The sequence below is a fragment of the Dinoponera quadriceps genome, unplaced genomic scaffold (genome assembly GCF_001313825.1).
Source record: "Dinoponera quadriceps isolate SergipeBrazil2010 unplaced genomic scaffold, ASM131382v1 scaffold1441, whole genome shotgun sequence".
In the NCBI taxonomy this organism is placed as follows: Eukaryota; Metazoa; Arthropoda; class Insecta; order Hymenoptera; family Formicidae; genus Dinoponera; species Dinoponera quadriceps.
Genome location: NW_014555884.1, coordinates 57,468 through 70,847, shown reverse-complemented (window position 1 = coordinate 70,847; position 13,380 = coordinate 57,468). Strand labels below are relative to the sequence as shown.

Below are 13,380 nucleotides of genomic sequence, written 5' to 3'. Positions count from 1 at the left end.
CGGTGTGTGTCCGTTTAATGGTGCTTTTATTTTAATAGCATTTCTGATCTAGCGTGATAAGGTTCTCTACAAAAAATCAACATACGATATATTTAATACTGATTTGCTATTGGTTATAATTCAACTTTGATCGGAAAGTCATTGCACTCTTGGAAATGAATGCAATGCACTTTGTTGATTAAATTTTTATCTTTGCATAATTGAACGCGGTCACGACAGAGTTTCTTATCCGCTACTTTATTGAGGCGGTGGGAGGGAAGGCGAGATTTAATTTAAGAAATTGTCAGAGCCGAATATACGCTGGTGGTTATTGTTAGTTGTCCGAAGATGAAGAGAGGTGGTAAGTCCGATACTGAAGCAAAATTATGATCTCGAGATAACGTTATGCAATCGACATGTACGCCCGTCGAAAATAACCCCCTTAGGCGAATCATCGCAATAGCATTCCAATGCCAAATGAAATTTGAACCAAATTTTCTAACGCGTTTCGCTGTTGCGTAAGACTTCGGGAGGTTTAAACAATTATTAAAAAAAAAAATGAAGAAGAATACAGGCATGGGAGCGACTCGCTTTCCTTATCTTTTCCTCACTTATTTCGAAATATCTTACTTTTTCTCACTTTTAAGAAGAAAAAAAAAACTCACTTTCTCGTCTTTTTCTCCCATGACTTGAGCGTTTCCATAAAAAAACTCGATCGCAAGAAATCATGTTCAATAATTAGCTTCTTTAAAGATAAGACAAAAAATTCAATTTGAAAGTTGAAAGTAACGATGACTTCGACGACACAATGTTCATAAAGCGAAAAACAATGATTTTATCTTTAAGCTGTTTTTATGAGGTTTGTCAGAAAAACAGACAAGTATACGCCCACCTGACTATTTTTTAAATCACGTGGAAACGATTGATCTCTCCACTGAGTGAAAATGAGTTCGGAAGAAAGGAACTTGATCCCATCGCGCGACTATCATGCGGAAGCGTGCCAGAGCAGTACTCACTGTAGTCAGAGGTGTCGTCGTTGGAGCCGTTCACCGTGCCGTCCGGCAGGATCTGCAGATGCCGGTTCTTCACGTACATCTGTATCTTCCTGGAGGCGCCGGTGATGTGGGAGAGATTGGCCGACCTCTCGGCCCTGACGCCGGCGTCGCCGACCAAGTCGACCGGCGCCGCACTCACTGCACCGATTACCGTGCCGATCACGCAGCTCGGTCCCGCACTGAGCTTGCGCGCACTCCGTCCGAAGGCGACGAGGAAGAGGAGGAACGCCAGCCGGAGGAGCGAGCGGACGCGTCCGCGCCTCTTCCTGCTCGCGGGATCCTCGCCGGCCTGGACTTCCTCCTCCTCCGGACGTTGATCGCGCGACGAACATCCGTCGTCACTAGCGAATGGTTCACTGGTGTCCTCGCAGGACCTCGCTCCCGAGCGAGAGCGCGAATGGTGACTAGAGAGAAGAGGACTCGCCGCCGGCCGCAGCGTCCAGGAGCGATCCCGGAGACTTCGACGCCTCGCTATCGCGAGCCGCGATCGTTCCGCTCGCTCGACCTTGTCGCGCGCGCCCCTCGCGCGGCAGTTCCGCGTGACCGAGAGACACTCGTCCTTGGGGACATTCTCGAGCGCGCGCGACACTCCCCCCGATGCCAGCAGACACGCGAGTCTCTCGCCTCCTCCTCGCGTCCGACGCGGCGGTTGCGTTGGCGCGCTGCGACTCTCTGCCAGGACGCCTCTTCCGCCGGAGGCTTCCTCCTCGGCTCCTCGTCGCGGGTCCGGTTCACCGGAGATCCTCGGTAAGCTCGCGGCTGACTCGGCGAGTGAATTCGCGGCTCGGCGCTGTCGGCCGGCGGAAGTCGGCACGTCGGAATCACAGTGCAGCACCCTAGGCCCGCCCGTGTCAATCTCAGCGGGCATGACGGTCTCATCCGACGCTCCTTTCTTTGCCCTCCTCCTCCTTGTCGGCGCTACCGCCGCTTTCCGCTCCTTATAATATCGATCCTATCCCCCTTTCTCTTCCCTTTTCTTCCTCTTCTCCTCTTCCGGTTTTACCTCACCGTTTCGTCGTAACGACGTTGACGAAGGTCGCGGCATTAGAGCCCCATATCAGAGCCCTTCTTCCCGTCGTCTCTGGAGGAGATACCCCGGGAAGGCGTCGGCCGGAAACGGAGGATGCGGCTGCCGATCCGTCCATACACCGTCGCGCTTTCGGTACTCTCGCATTATTGCGGTATGCAGCTCTGCGCAGCACCGCCTTAGCTACCGATACAGCCGATCCTCGGGCCCCGGTGTGACCTGCTGCCGCAGACGAGAAACGATGACATCGAGGCGACGACGATGGCTGTCCTCCGTCCGAAATCGCCGAGGATCCTCGGTGCACTGCGAATGATCCTGACAGCGAGGATCGGTCGAGCCCTCGATGGCAATGACCATCGAGGAGCCCTTCGTTAGACCTTATCTTATACGTTAGTCCTTATCTTCTTCAGGCAGCTCGTCACGAATACGAGTTGACATTATCGGCTACTCTCGAAGATCCCGCCGCTCTCCCGCTCCCCGCTGCTATCGATAGGCAGAACAGGCTCCCTATCTCTTCTCCTTCCGCCGGCTTCGACTCCGCCTGACCGATTTTCCTTTTTCGGGATTCCGTGCGTCCTTCCGTAATCGGCCCCCGGTGTCACGCAGTCCACAGAGATCTCGGCAGACCCCCGCGTTACGCACTACCACTGCTTCACCGTTTATTTTATCCGTCACCACTTCCCCCTCGCGTTTCGGGAAAACGACCCTCCCGACGCCGTTGGCGGAAGGGGGAGGCTCGGAACTGACCTACGCGCCGCGTTCGAGATGCGATGCTCCGAGGAGAAAGGCTGGAGAAAAAGAATTCCGAAGAACTGGTCGCGGAAACCCTCCGTTTCGCAACTGTTCCTCCTGAATTCGGGGGGGTCCAGGGGTTACGTGCGGAGATCGTGCGCCAATTCGCCGTGGCGATCTCTCTCGGTCTGATCGAAGCCACGCGCTCCGCGGACGCAATTGTCACCGGGGGGGGAGGGGAGGGAGGAAGGGGGGTCACAGGGGTTAAGCCCTGCGGCGGCCACACGTCAGGGTTATCTCGCAGGGTCGGATGGTGCCTGTGCGGCGTCCGAGAAACTACTGAACGAGTGCCGCGGTTCTCTTCCCCGGCTCGGGTTCGGGCACGCTCCTCGATTCGCTCTCGTAGAGAGACCGAACCGGCGCGGCGGCGGCGGCGGCGACGGCGGCGGCGGTGGCGGTGGACGGACGGATCGACGACGGCGGCAGCAGCTGCGGCGGCACACCAGCGCGCACCACAGCGGCGGCTCGACGCTCCGTGGCGGTGGCAGCAGCCGAGAGTGAAACCACCGACACTGTACCAGCGTGCTGAGAGTTCTACTCACACCGACCTGTCGCGGCAACATCCATCCCATCCCGCTCTCGGGAGAGCCGGCTGCTAATAATGATCGTCCGGTACCGTCCCGTCGTATCGTTCCGCTTCCTTCGTCCCATTCCAGAGTCGCGACGCAGCACGCGACAGATCTGGACGCTCGCGAGAGACCGCTACCGCGCGAGCATCACCTCCTCCTCCACTACCACCACCGTCACCACCACCACCACGCGTCTCGCGTCTTTTGCCCCCTCCTCCGCGCTCTTTCTTTCCTTTTCCTTTATCTCTCTTTCCCTATCTCTCGCGAGCTGCAAGGTAGAATCTCTTCTTCTTCTTCCTCTTCCCGCTCTTCTTCTTCTTCTTCTTCGTTAAATCTTATCCCCGTCTCTATCCCACACCATGATGACCTTTTTCCTCCTTCTTCTCTCGGCGAGTCTCTTCCCTCGAGCTTCTTCTGCTCTTCCGTCTATCGTAGTTTCTCCTCTTCTCGTTCGTTCCGCTCTTCTCGCGTAAACCTCGCCGCCGCTGCTCTCTTCGATCGTCCTCCGATCCGCCCGGTCTATCCCGATCGCATCGGCGAGCGTTCCTCTTCCCCGTTTCTCTTTCTCTCGTCGTGCGGAATAGGCGAGCGACCAGGGCAGTTACTCACCGGCGGGAAGAAGACGATTGGCGACAAGGGCCGTGAAGGACGCGCGCGCGAACACCTGTGAACCCGAGAAGATGAATCGCTCGGAAATCGCCCCTCTTGCACGAGCGCCCGCGTTAAGATTCCTCCACCGTTTCTTCTCTGCCACCACCACCGCCACTACCACTTCTTCGTCCACGTGCACCTTCCTTTTAGCGGGACGCTTTTTGACCTTTCTTTCACACCGACCGGCATACGCCAAGTGCGACAACGTTGTCGGTCGCTGCTATTGATGTTGCTGCGGTTGCCGCTACTCGTTCTACGTTTGCGACTTCTCGTTTCCTTCGACTGCGTCTTTTCCTTTCCATTCTCTTCTCCATTCAAAATCGAAAGCGGTAGGGGTTAAACAATACGTCGGGTGCTCCTGTGAACATAAAGATGATCGGTTTGCGATTCACCTTGTATATATGAAAATATTTATATAAGTTATATACGTATGAGAATAATTGTGTCGATGTGTAAGATAGAATATGTACATGTAGAATAAGTTCGATAAAGGGGGGTAGAAATATTTTTAAAAAAGTTATGAGCGATTTTATGTCACTCGTGCTATCAGTCGAGATTGCGTTTCGATATTTCACACGGATTTCTGCGTAATACGATGTACGGCAGCCCTGAGCTTCATTTTGCAGTAGCATTAGCATCTCCTCCGCTTCGTAATTTCCAAGTAATTTCCATTAAATCAGAGCCGGGAATTTTATAATAGCGGCCGTGCAATCCCATTCCGGCGAAACACGACGATTAAGGGAATGATCGTAGCCGAACGCGTAAAAGCACGTGCGCAACGGGACGGTACATCGATTGTTCCCTCACTCACTCACTCGCTCGCTCTGAGGGAAACTATCGCCGGCGCGCTCCAGAAGTGGAAATGTCCGCTTCTTACGTGCGCTTACCCGCCTTGTACGAAGATAATGGAGAGATACCCCTCATCGAGCAACGCGACGAACGCATTCCCGATGCTCACGTCTTCCACTTTTATGGCCACACGTCGAATTTCCGGTGTGTCGTGACGCAGAGGAAGACGCGAGAAAATACAGAGCATCCTCGAACCGAGGGCGACAGAACGGAGAGGGCAGGTGTGAGTCACTTAAAATCACTTACCTTTCCTACGGGTTCCATCATACGGTGATACGGGATATTCTCCGGGACATTCTTCAACTACCGTTATATTACTTTACATCTGAGACGTGTTTCGTCGCAAGCCGAAATTCGGACGACGCGTTGTCTTGGCGAAAAATTTCGGAAACGCAAACCGGTATGATAAAATGTCACTTTTTAAAATTAAATTTAAGCGGACGAGTTTACCGTAACGAAATCTAGAAGTAAGCATCGTTAGCGGATTATTTAATATCCAGTAGATTCTACATATGCAAAAATATATGTCATTTAATTAAATTACAGAGATTGATTTTAGAAATTTTAGAATTAAAAAAATTGGGTTAGCCTGTAGATTTTTCAAATATCGATGTACTTTCGGGATCGTTGTGGAATTAAAATTTAAACTCGGATAATAACGAGAACAGAGTGTTAAGTCAAATAGTAATGAACCGATAGCGGAATTTATTACTATTTTTAGATAATATATATTACAATTATTTAATAATATAATTATAATTATAATAATCATGTTCTAAGTGCGTTAATAAAAATGCTTTTATGCTCGTCGGATAATCTAATTACAGGCTTTCGTTAACGTATTAAATATAAGGTGAGAGTGTGTATTAAAAGTATAAAAAACGAATGGTGCCTATTTATTATATATGAATGTGATAAAAACCAGCAAAAAAGAAACTCGCCCAACGTGGGGCTCGAACCCACGACCCTGAGATTAAGAGTCTCATGCTCTACCGACTGAGCTAGCCGGGCTTGTGGTGGATTTCTTCCAATTGAATGTAGTATGTTACCTTTCCCTCCCTACCTTGCGCGTACTTCATTCACGTTAATAGATCTATTGATTACACTGGTGAACAAATTTAGTACCATGAATTATATCCATTTTAAATTTGAATCTTTTCTATTTATATTTATGTGTTAAAACAGGCTTATCATCGATTTTCATTGCAAGTTCCGCCAAATACACGCATTATCTCCGGAAGGAATCACTCATTGATAAACTTCCCGAATCGAGTTCTCGTGAAGCAGGTCGAAGCGAGTGATGAAACTTTGTACAAACGAGTCCTTGTTTGCAGGACGTCGGTTTTATCGCAATGCAGACGCGAATCTATTTAAAGAACGTGGCACGTCAAAACCTCGGAGAGAAAGACGTTAATTAGCCGGCTGCAACTTTAAATTTATCGTCAATATCGAAACCCGCTCCTCTATCTCGCTCGTAAAGCAAATACCGTCACGACTGCCATCGGCGGATCGGTCCATACATAGGGATGTTGTAATACTACCGATATAATACTGGTATCGAGATTTTTCTTTCAATACCGGGTATTGGTGCATCGATATTTTCTTTCGAAATTTATACCACTAATACTACTTCGTTTCGATATTTTTTTTTTTCTATTTCTTACTCAGTCAACCTGAAGTGTCGTTTTGTCCATACAGTGTTTTTCTCCACGTATATCGAGTAATTTTTGACATGCGATTTCGTGCTTCTGACGTCGTCAAATACGTCGTCAAAAATACTCCATTATGCTACGCGTACTACATTCGTGTCGTTGCATCGTATCCGCAACGGTTACGCTTCGGGGATATCTCGTGGCAACGTGTTCCACGTGGAATAACGCGAATTAAATGGGATAATTGTTACGATGCAATTTACGGCGGGTAAACACGACGGCCAATTATGTCAGAAATTAGTATACGGCGAGTCACAATTTGCAATGCGATGCGCGCCGAGCTCGCAGACGAGCTCGAGACCGCGAGCTGTTTTACGCTCATTCCCGAATATACTCGGCGTGCAGCCTGATATCCCCATATGCTTGTCGCGTCCCTTCGACAGATCGTCGTCTCGCGGGATCGCTTAATTGAGGGGCGTCATTGTTTTCGTATTTATGCATTATAACGAGCCCGGAGGAGTTTTCGTCGGGATGATGTTATAATCATCGCCGAGAAACGGACGTTTGAACAAGGGCGTGACCGAGCGGCAAAAGAATAAGCCACGAAGGGGGCAGACGAGCACAATGGCGTGGCATCTCTAATCCGTGCAAACAAGATCGTCCCGAAATTCTAATTAACTCTATTCCAAACCCGTCGCTCTCTCTCTCTCTCGACCGTCTGTAGATCCATTTATGAGAATCTCCCGCGGCTCAGCTTGATCTGTTGCGCGTATTAATTGTACATTCGCATGCAGAAGGTTTGGACACTTTTCGAGACGCATCCGACATCCAACGAGGAAAGACTCTACTGATGAGAATTAATAAAAAAGAATTGCTTTCACATTGGAATTTATAATAAGAATTTGATCGTTTCAACGTTAGAATTTAATTTTCTCGTTGGGTACGTCGACTGTGTGTGTGCGTTTCGAAGTGTGCCTGAAGAAAAGAAGGGTTCAAACCGTTCTGCGAACGAATGTATGCATACTTACATCGATAAAAATATGGCGAGATTCGTATTTTTAATTGGAACATACTCGAGAGCCGGCGGCGTTAAAAATTTTCAGCGCAATTTCAATCACGTCGACAATCTCGATTCGAAATTTACGGTCGTCGCAGCCGCGCGGGTATTAATCACGGCGGGCGGAATAGAAAGCGCGCGGATGAGTAATTCAAGCAGCGGCCTTTCGCGCAAGAACGCCGCAGCGTTGCGCGCACGGCGCGCCGGTGCGTAAATTCTTATACGAAGTGGCGATCAAACTTTACGAGAGTGTGTTAATTAAAATTTCTCGTCCAGTTTCGCGCAACGTGCGCGCTCGTCGAGCGGGCGATCGAGTGAGCGAACGTCCGCATCCTCGGGGATAATTCAGCGTCATCTGCGAGGGCTTCTGCGCCAATGGTGAGCGCCGGGATTTTATAGTTTAATAATAGAGCGGCGCGCGGGTAGAGTGTTTGCTTATCGCATCCCTGATTTCCAACCGAAGAGACGATGCCGTCCGTCGTCGTGCGCGGCTTATAGAGGAGTGCATGAGAGGGAGAGGAGGAGTAGGGTAAAAGAAGAAGAAAGCGAGAGCGAAATAAGACGCAACAAGAAGACGCGCTCGGCGGCGGCGAGTGGAGGCGATGGGGTGGTGGATGTCCCGCTCCATCCCCCGGACGCGAATAATCGAGGGATAATTTGAGCCGGCGGCCATCTCGTCGCGTATTTTGTATGTTCACCGGGTATACCGTGCCGTGCCGCTCTCTGCAGCGTTTCGTACTTGTAAAATGTCGATTTTCAGCTAGGAGGACCTCGACGAGTCTTCGGTGTTATTGAAAAATCGAAAAAAATCGAAAAAAATTTTCATATAATTAAAAACTTAAAAGGAGATATTNTTTTTTTTTTTTTTTTTTATGCTGAGACATCTTGTGTAATATTGCACGAGTGACACGAGGAAAATATTTCGCGAATCTAGAGCGAAGGAAGATGAGAAATTGTGTGAAATTTTGAACCGCCATTGAGATTACGAGTTCTTACATTTTCCTGTTTTAACGATGAAAAAGATTACACAATCCACGATGGTGAGGCGTAATTGCGCGAGGATGTCGAGCACTCGATAGTATTCATCTTGATGACCAGCGCCAATAAATTTCTTTATTCGCCTTGGTAATCAGGATTTATTCTGCTCGGCGAGCAGAAACCTAGTAGCGACTGCGAGCAACGATAAATATTCTTAATACCGTGCTCATGGATATTAATATCGACACGTACATGGAATATTGACGTACTTATTTACGGACTACCGTTTGGTAATTATCAGTTATTTATCGCGAGACTCTCGCCATGAAAAGGATACTTTTTACGCTCAATTATCAATTGCTACCACTTAACGTAATATTCCCGTTTATATCGCGCGTTCTTATTTCACACCACATGAACGGTCTCGTGCTCGCATTTCATCGTTTTATCTTACGGATTACTTTTTATTAAGTAATCGACAAACAAGAAATTACGAAAGTCACACACTTGTCCGTCGCTGTTTATTTCGTGAAGTCCCGTTTCTACGGATTAACGTCAACCCGTCATCCGTGTCCCGTGCGCATCGATCCGTATAATCAAGATTTCGGTCAGGCGAGAGACGATCAAGCATGCCGGGCATTGTTCCCAAATAAGCGCCGCTTACGTTATTGAAAATTCCGATTAATCGAGGAATACGGGGGGCAATCCGAGGGAAATAAAAAGTAAAACTCCCCTCCGTGAAAGCTCGCCGTGGGCCCCTCTGCGTAAATGGCTAAAAGGGCCTTCGTATAGACGTAGGTATAGGTAACGTAGGTGCCCGCACGTAGGTACCGCAGCCACACAAGGTAGATGGGCGTAATTCAATGTGCTCCAGGCGCGATTTTTATTTCTATTCGCTCGTAATAAACGATTATCGTAATAACAGTGATTACGCGGTCGGTTCACCTGCGCGACTTTGAAGTCGGGACACGCGGGCATGCGCTTGCCGTTGCAAGAAGATTAACCCCTTAACTGATTACCCTCGGCCGATCTTTTTTTTGATAAGGAACCGTCGGTCCCGTTTCCTACGCGAGGTAAACACATCGAGCGGCGACGCGGGTTTTACGGCCGCGTTTTCTCGCCCGCTCTCGTGTCTTCGATCGATTATTAGCCAAGTACGTAAGTGAAGAGAGATCTTTTCTAAAGAAGGACCGCGAGATCCTCACGACGGGGAGTTTTTCCCGAAAATCTTCCCTCGTGTCGATCGTTCACGTTCATTCGATGCACCTGGTGTGTAATTCGGGGCCACTTTCTTCCCTGATGAAAACACGAGCAAATCAATTGGATCCACGTAACGAGTACGGGGAATCCAACGGAGGAACGTGCCGCGTGAGTCGCCCTGAAGAGCACCGCAAAGGGCTACAATGTGCCTGTTAATAGCATTAAATTGAGCTTCGTCTTCTCTCGGGACGCCATGCGTACGTGTCCTACGACGGTGTTTACACCGTCACCCGGGGTCGATCTTACCGAATAGAACGTCGTAAATAGACAGGTTGTCGCGCGCCGGTGCCTTTAGGAGGGATTTACAGAGGGTGGCCACGAACTTCCACAATGGTCTCGTGTCCCCGGTTAGCTCCGGGACTCTCAGCGCGTCCCACACACGCCACACAGGTCGAGCTCGAGATCAGATACCGCTCGGTCCTCGACTTCCTTCTTCTCTGCGGCTTATGATGGATGAAAGCAATCGGTCAAGTGAATGACCGGATAACACTGGGTCGTGTGCGCGCGCGAGTCTACCGTGACCGCGGGTGGCGCGGGAGTTTCCGTGGCTTTTGGAATCCGGATCGTGCGTCGGTTATCGGTAAGGACGACTGAATTAATAACGAACGGCACGGAAGGGTCCGGCTCGATAGGACGGGATAAACGAGTTAAAGGGTGTCGCTTCCTACGTGTATATACGTGTAGCCGGGGTAGACGAGCGATTAAAATGCAGGATGTATTGCGTATGCTAATCACTACGCGAGTGTGTTCCCGGTCTTGAAATATGTTCGAAATATCTTTAGACGATCAAAGGTGACGCGATATTGTTTGCGCGGGATCGGACACTTCGTTTCTGAGAACGAAGTGACGATTGTTCGAAGTCACGGAAATTCTTTATCGGCGGCTCTCCCCGTCACGAGCGATACGAAATCCGCATGCCGATCTCCGTATCTACAAGANGCCGATCTCCGTATCTACAAGAACCCCCCCTGCCGTAACAGATAAGATCGGCCCTTCGGATATCAGAATCAGAGAAAATGTCGTCTCCAAAGGCGCTTCACAATTCGGCATTCCGGGATGGGTATAGAATTTCCCGCCGGGGGGTGGGGTGGGAGGGGGAGGAGATACTACCACCGTGCGGTCGCTGATGGCAGGAAAGAGGGAGACAACGAGGCCGACGCGATCGTCACGTGAAAACAATTCCCGCGCCAACCCTTTCGTCGTGATTAATGTATGCAAAGATAGCGGAGTTCGGGACCGAACTCTCGGATTAGTTTCAGGAAGAGAGACGACTGAGAAGGGGTAGGGGAGAGACAGTGAGAGAAAGGTCGAGGTAGAAGGAGGAAAGGAGAAGATAATAAAATGCTCACACCCGACCCTGCTCGTTATAAATGCCCCTGTGCGTCTATTGTCGAGGCACGCTAGGTGTGCTCGGAGACCTGTAAACTCTTTCGGGGGGTTGTAGGGAGACGGGCCGGTAAACCGTAGGACGCCTCTCTCCCTCACGGCGTGCATCGGGCCCGATTTCTCGAGTAGATGCGGTTCACCGATAAGGGACGTGTAACGCCGATTTCTCGGATCGACGATCGTAAGTCTGCGTGCACCGGCGCGATTCGTGTAACGAACGGGCGAACCATTCTTGAACTGAAAATCAGGTGGTTGCACTTAGTGTCAAGTAAAACAAGCGCGACTCGGTAATTACTTGCCGTTTGAACATCGTCGAGTCACATATTTTCGACCGTCGCTGACTCTTCCACGTCCTACCTTACTTTTTACAAGATCACCTCACTCCTCAAAAAAGAGAGCTTCCTAACGAAATTTCATCGCTGTCGCGACGAATATATAGTAGCAACGACGGTTTCGCTGCCGCAGCGAAATTATTTCTCCCCGTGTGCGTTTAGTTTCCACGGCAATTGACCGCGACTATCACATTACCTCGCAAAAGTGGCCGTCAATCATTTACTACATTAAACCTCTCTTTTGTTTTACTTCAGAAAGCAGTCCCGCGTTTTCCCGAAAATTCCCGGACCGCGCGGTAACTCTTGAAGCGGGCCGACGTTGGCCGGATCGCGTCGTTGCGATGAAGCCAAACACAATCTCGGTTCAACAGTCCGCGGCTGGATTGATTAATTGAAGGTTACGGGGGTTCAGAGCGTTAAGTGGTTCACCGGAATCTTCCTACGGGGCTCTCGACGTCGGCGGCTCCGAAAGGAGAACCGCGTGTGGAATCAGAGCCGGTCTCGGGCGTGGACAAAGGGAGGAAAAGGAAGGCGGAGCGGAATGCGACCTCGGCCGGTTACCGCTCTTTCGTGTCAAAACACGACACTAATGCATCATTAAATGAACGCGCCCCTAGCCTGTCGGCGTAGCGCCGCCACGGAAACACATCTCGTAATCGACTCGCGTAGGTTCTCTCGGCTTACGACGGGTACGCGTTACGCCCTCCCCGCCCGGAGTTATCGGGCTCCTTTTAACGGCGTGCCGCGACTCACGATTTATTGGTACGACTCGTTAGGAAAGTTTATCGCGATACTTTGCGACCCCTCGAAAATCGCCGATCTTTAATACATAGAATCATCGCGAAGCGCAGCAATCACTATCGGGCAACGAGGATTCGCGATAATTCATGCGATGAGGGTGGGTTAAGATATTAAATAAGTGAGAGAGGCACGCACCACTCGCGCGCGGAGGCTGGCCCGGCAGTCAAGGGGTTGAATGACAAATTGACGCGCCGTTAAATTGGCGGGCGAGGCAATGCAGGTAGAGAGATGCATTCGGAGATACACTCGTAATTTTTGGGTACACCCGAGCGGCGGCGGCCGAGTGGCGGATGTACCCGAATTTGCGTTGCCGCGGGCCGCGATCGTTATACGTCGCAGTTTCTAAATTAGGCTCAACTCGCGCTGATTGAACACCGGCGGAGAGCGCTCTCCCAGCCGGTCTCTCGCGGGTGGACCGATCGGCGATTTATCGCGGCCCGATCGACGATTATTAAAGTCAAGTGCGACGGGGATCATGCTCCATGCGATGTGCATGCCGCGCCGATTTGCATGCCGCTAACCACCCACCTCGTAACGCGAATAACGCTTGGTCCTTTGACCCGACGACATTGACTTACGATTCGCGCTTTTTATTACGGATTAATTTGTCCTGATATATTTATTAGGGACGTTTCATCGGAACATATATCGACGCATCCCGATGGATCCTTTTTCTCTATTCAAGAGGACTATTTTAATTTGGAGAATTATTTGGAGTTACGTGTTGTACAGCCGCGGAGTTCACGATCAATTTCTCCTTTTTCGAACATTTGTTCACGTATTTATATGTATTGAATTGTTATTTATATAATTATATAATTATTATCATTTGTGTTGTTATTGCTATTATTGTTGTTGTTGTTATTATTCTTATTGTTATTATTGTTGTTGTCATCATCGTCTATTTAATACCAATATTCATTACATAATTCGCAAAACATTCGTAAAGCAGTTTAGAATTAGCAATAAAAATTTTTGGTTCTTAGTTGAAG

The 13,380-nt window shown here is 49.6% G+C and overlaps 1 protein-coding gene and 1 non-coding gene across 2 annotated transcripts in view; both read right to left on the bottom strand.

The window, feature by feature from the left end:
- The window catches only part of LOC106745658 (serine/arginine repetitive matrix protein 2), a 99,926-nt gene extending 98,024 nt beyond the window's left edge, over positions 1-1,902 (bottom strand). The window contains exons 1-2 of the mRNA XM_014621465.1: positions 1,860-1,902; positions 996-1,412 (exon numbers count right to left, since the gene is read on the bottom strand). Of these exons, the coding sequence (XP_014476951.1) occupies positions 996-1,412; positions 1,860-1,902 (460 nt within the window). The remainder of the gene's footprint in view (positions 1-995; positions 1,413-1,859) is intronic.
- Positions 1,903-5,860: 3,958 nt separating this feature from the next.
- Trnak-cuu lies at positions 5,861-5,933 on the bottom strand. Its single transcript has one exon. It is a non-coding gene; the product is annotated as a tRNA-Lys (tRNA).
- Positions 5,934-13,380: the final 7,447 nt, after the last annotated feature.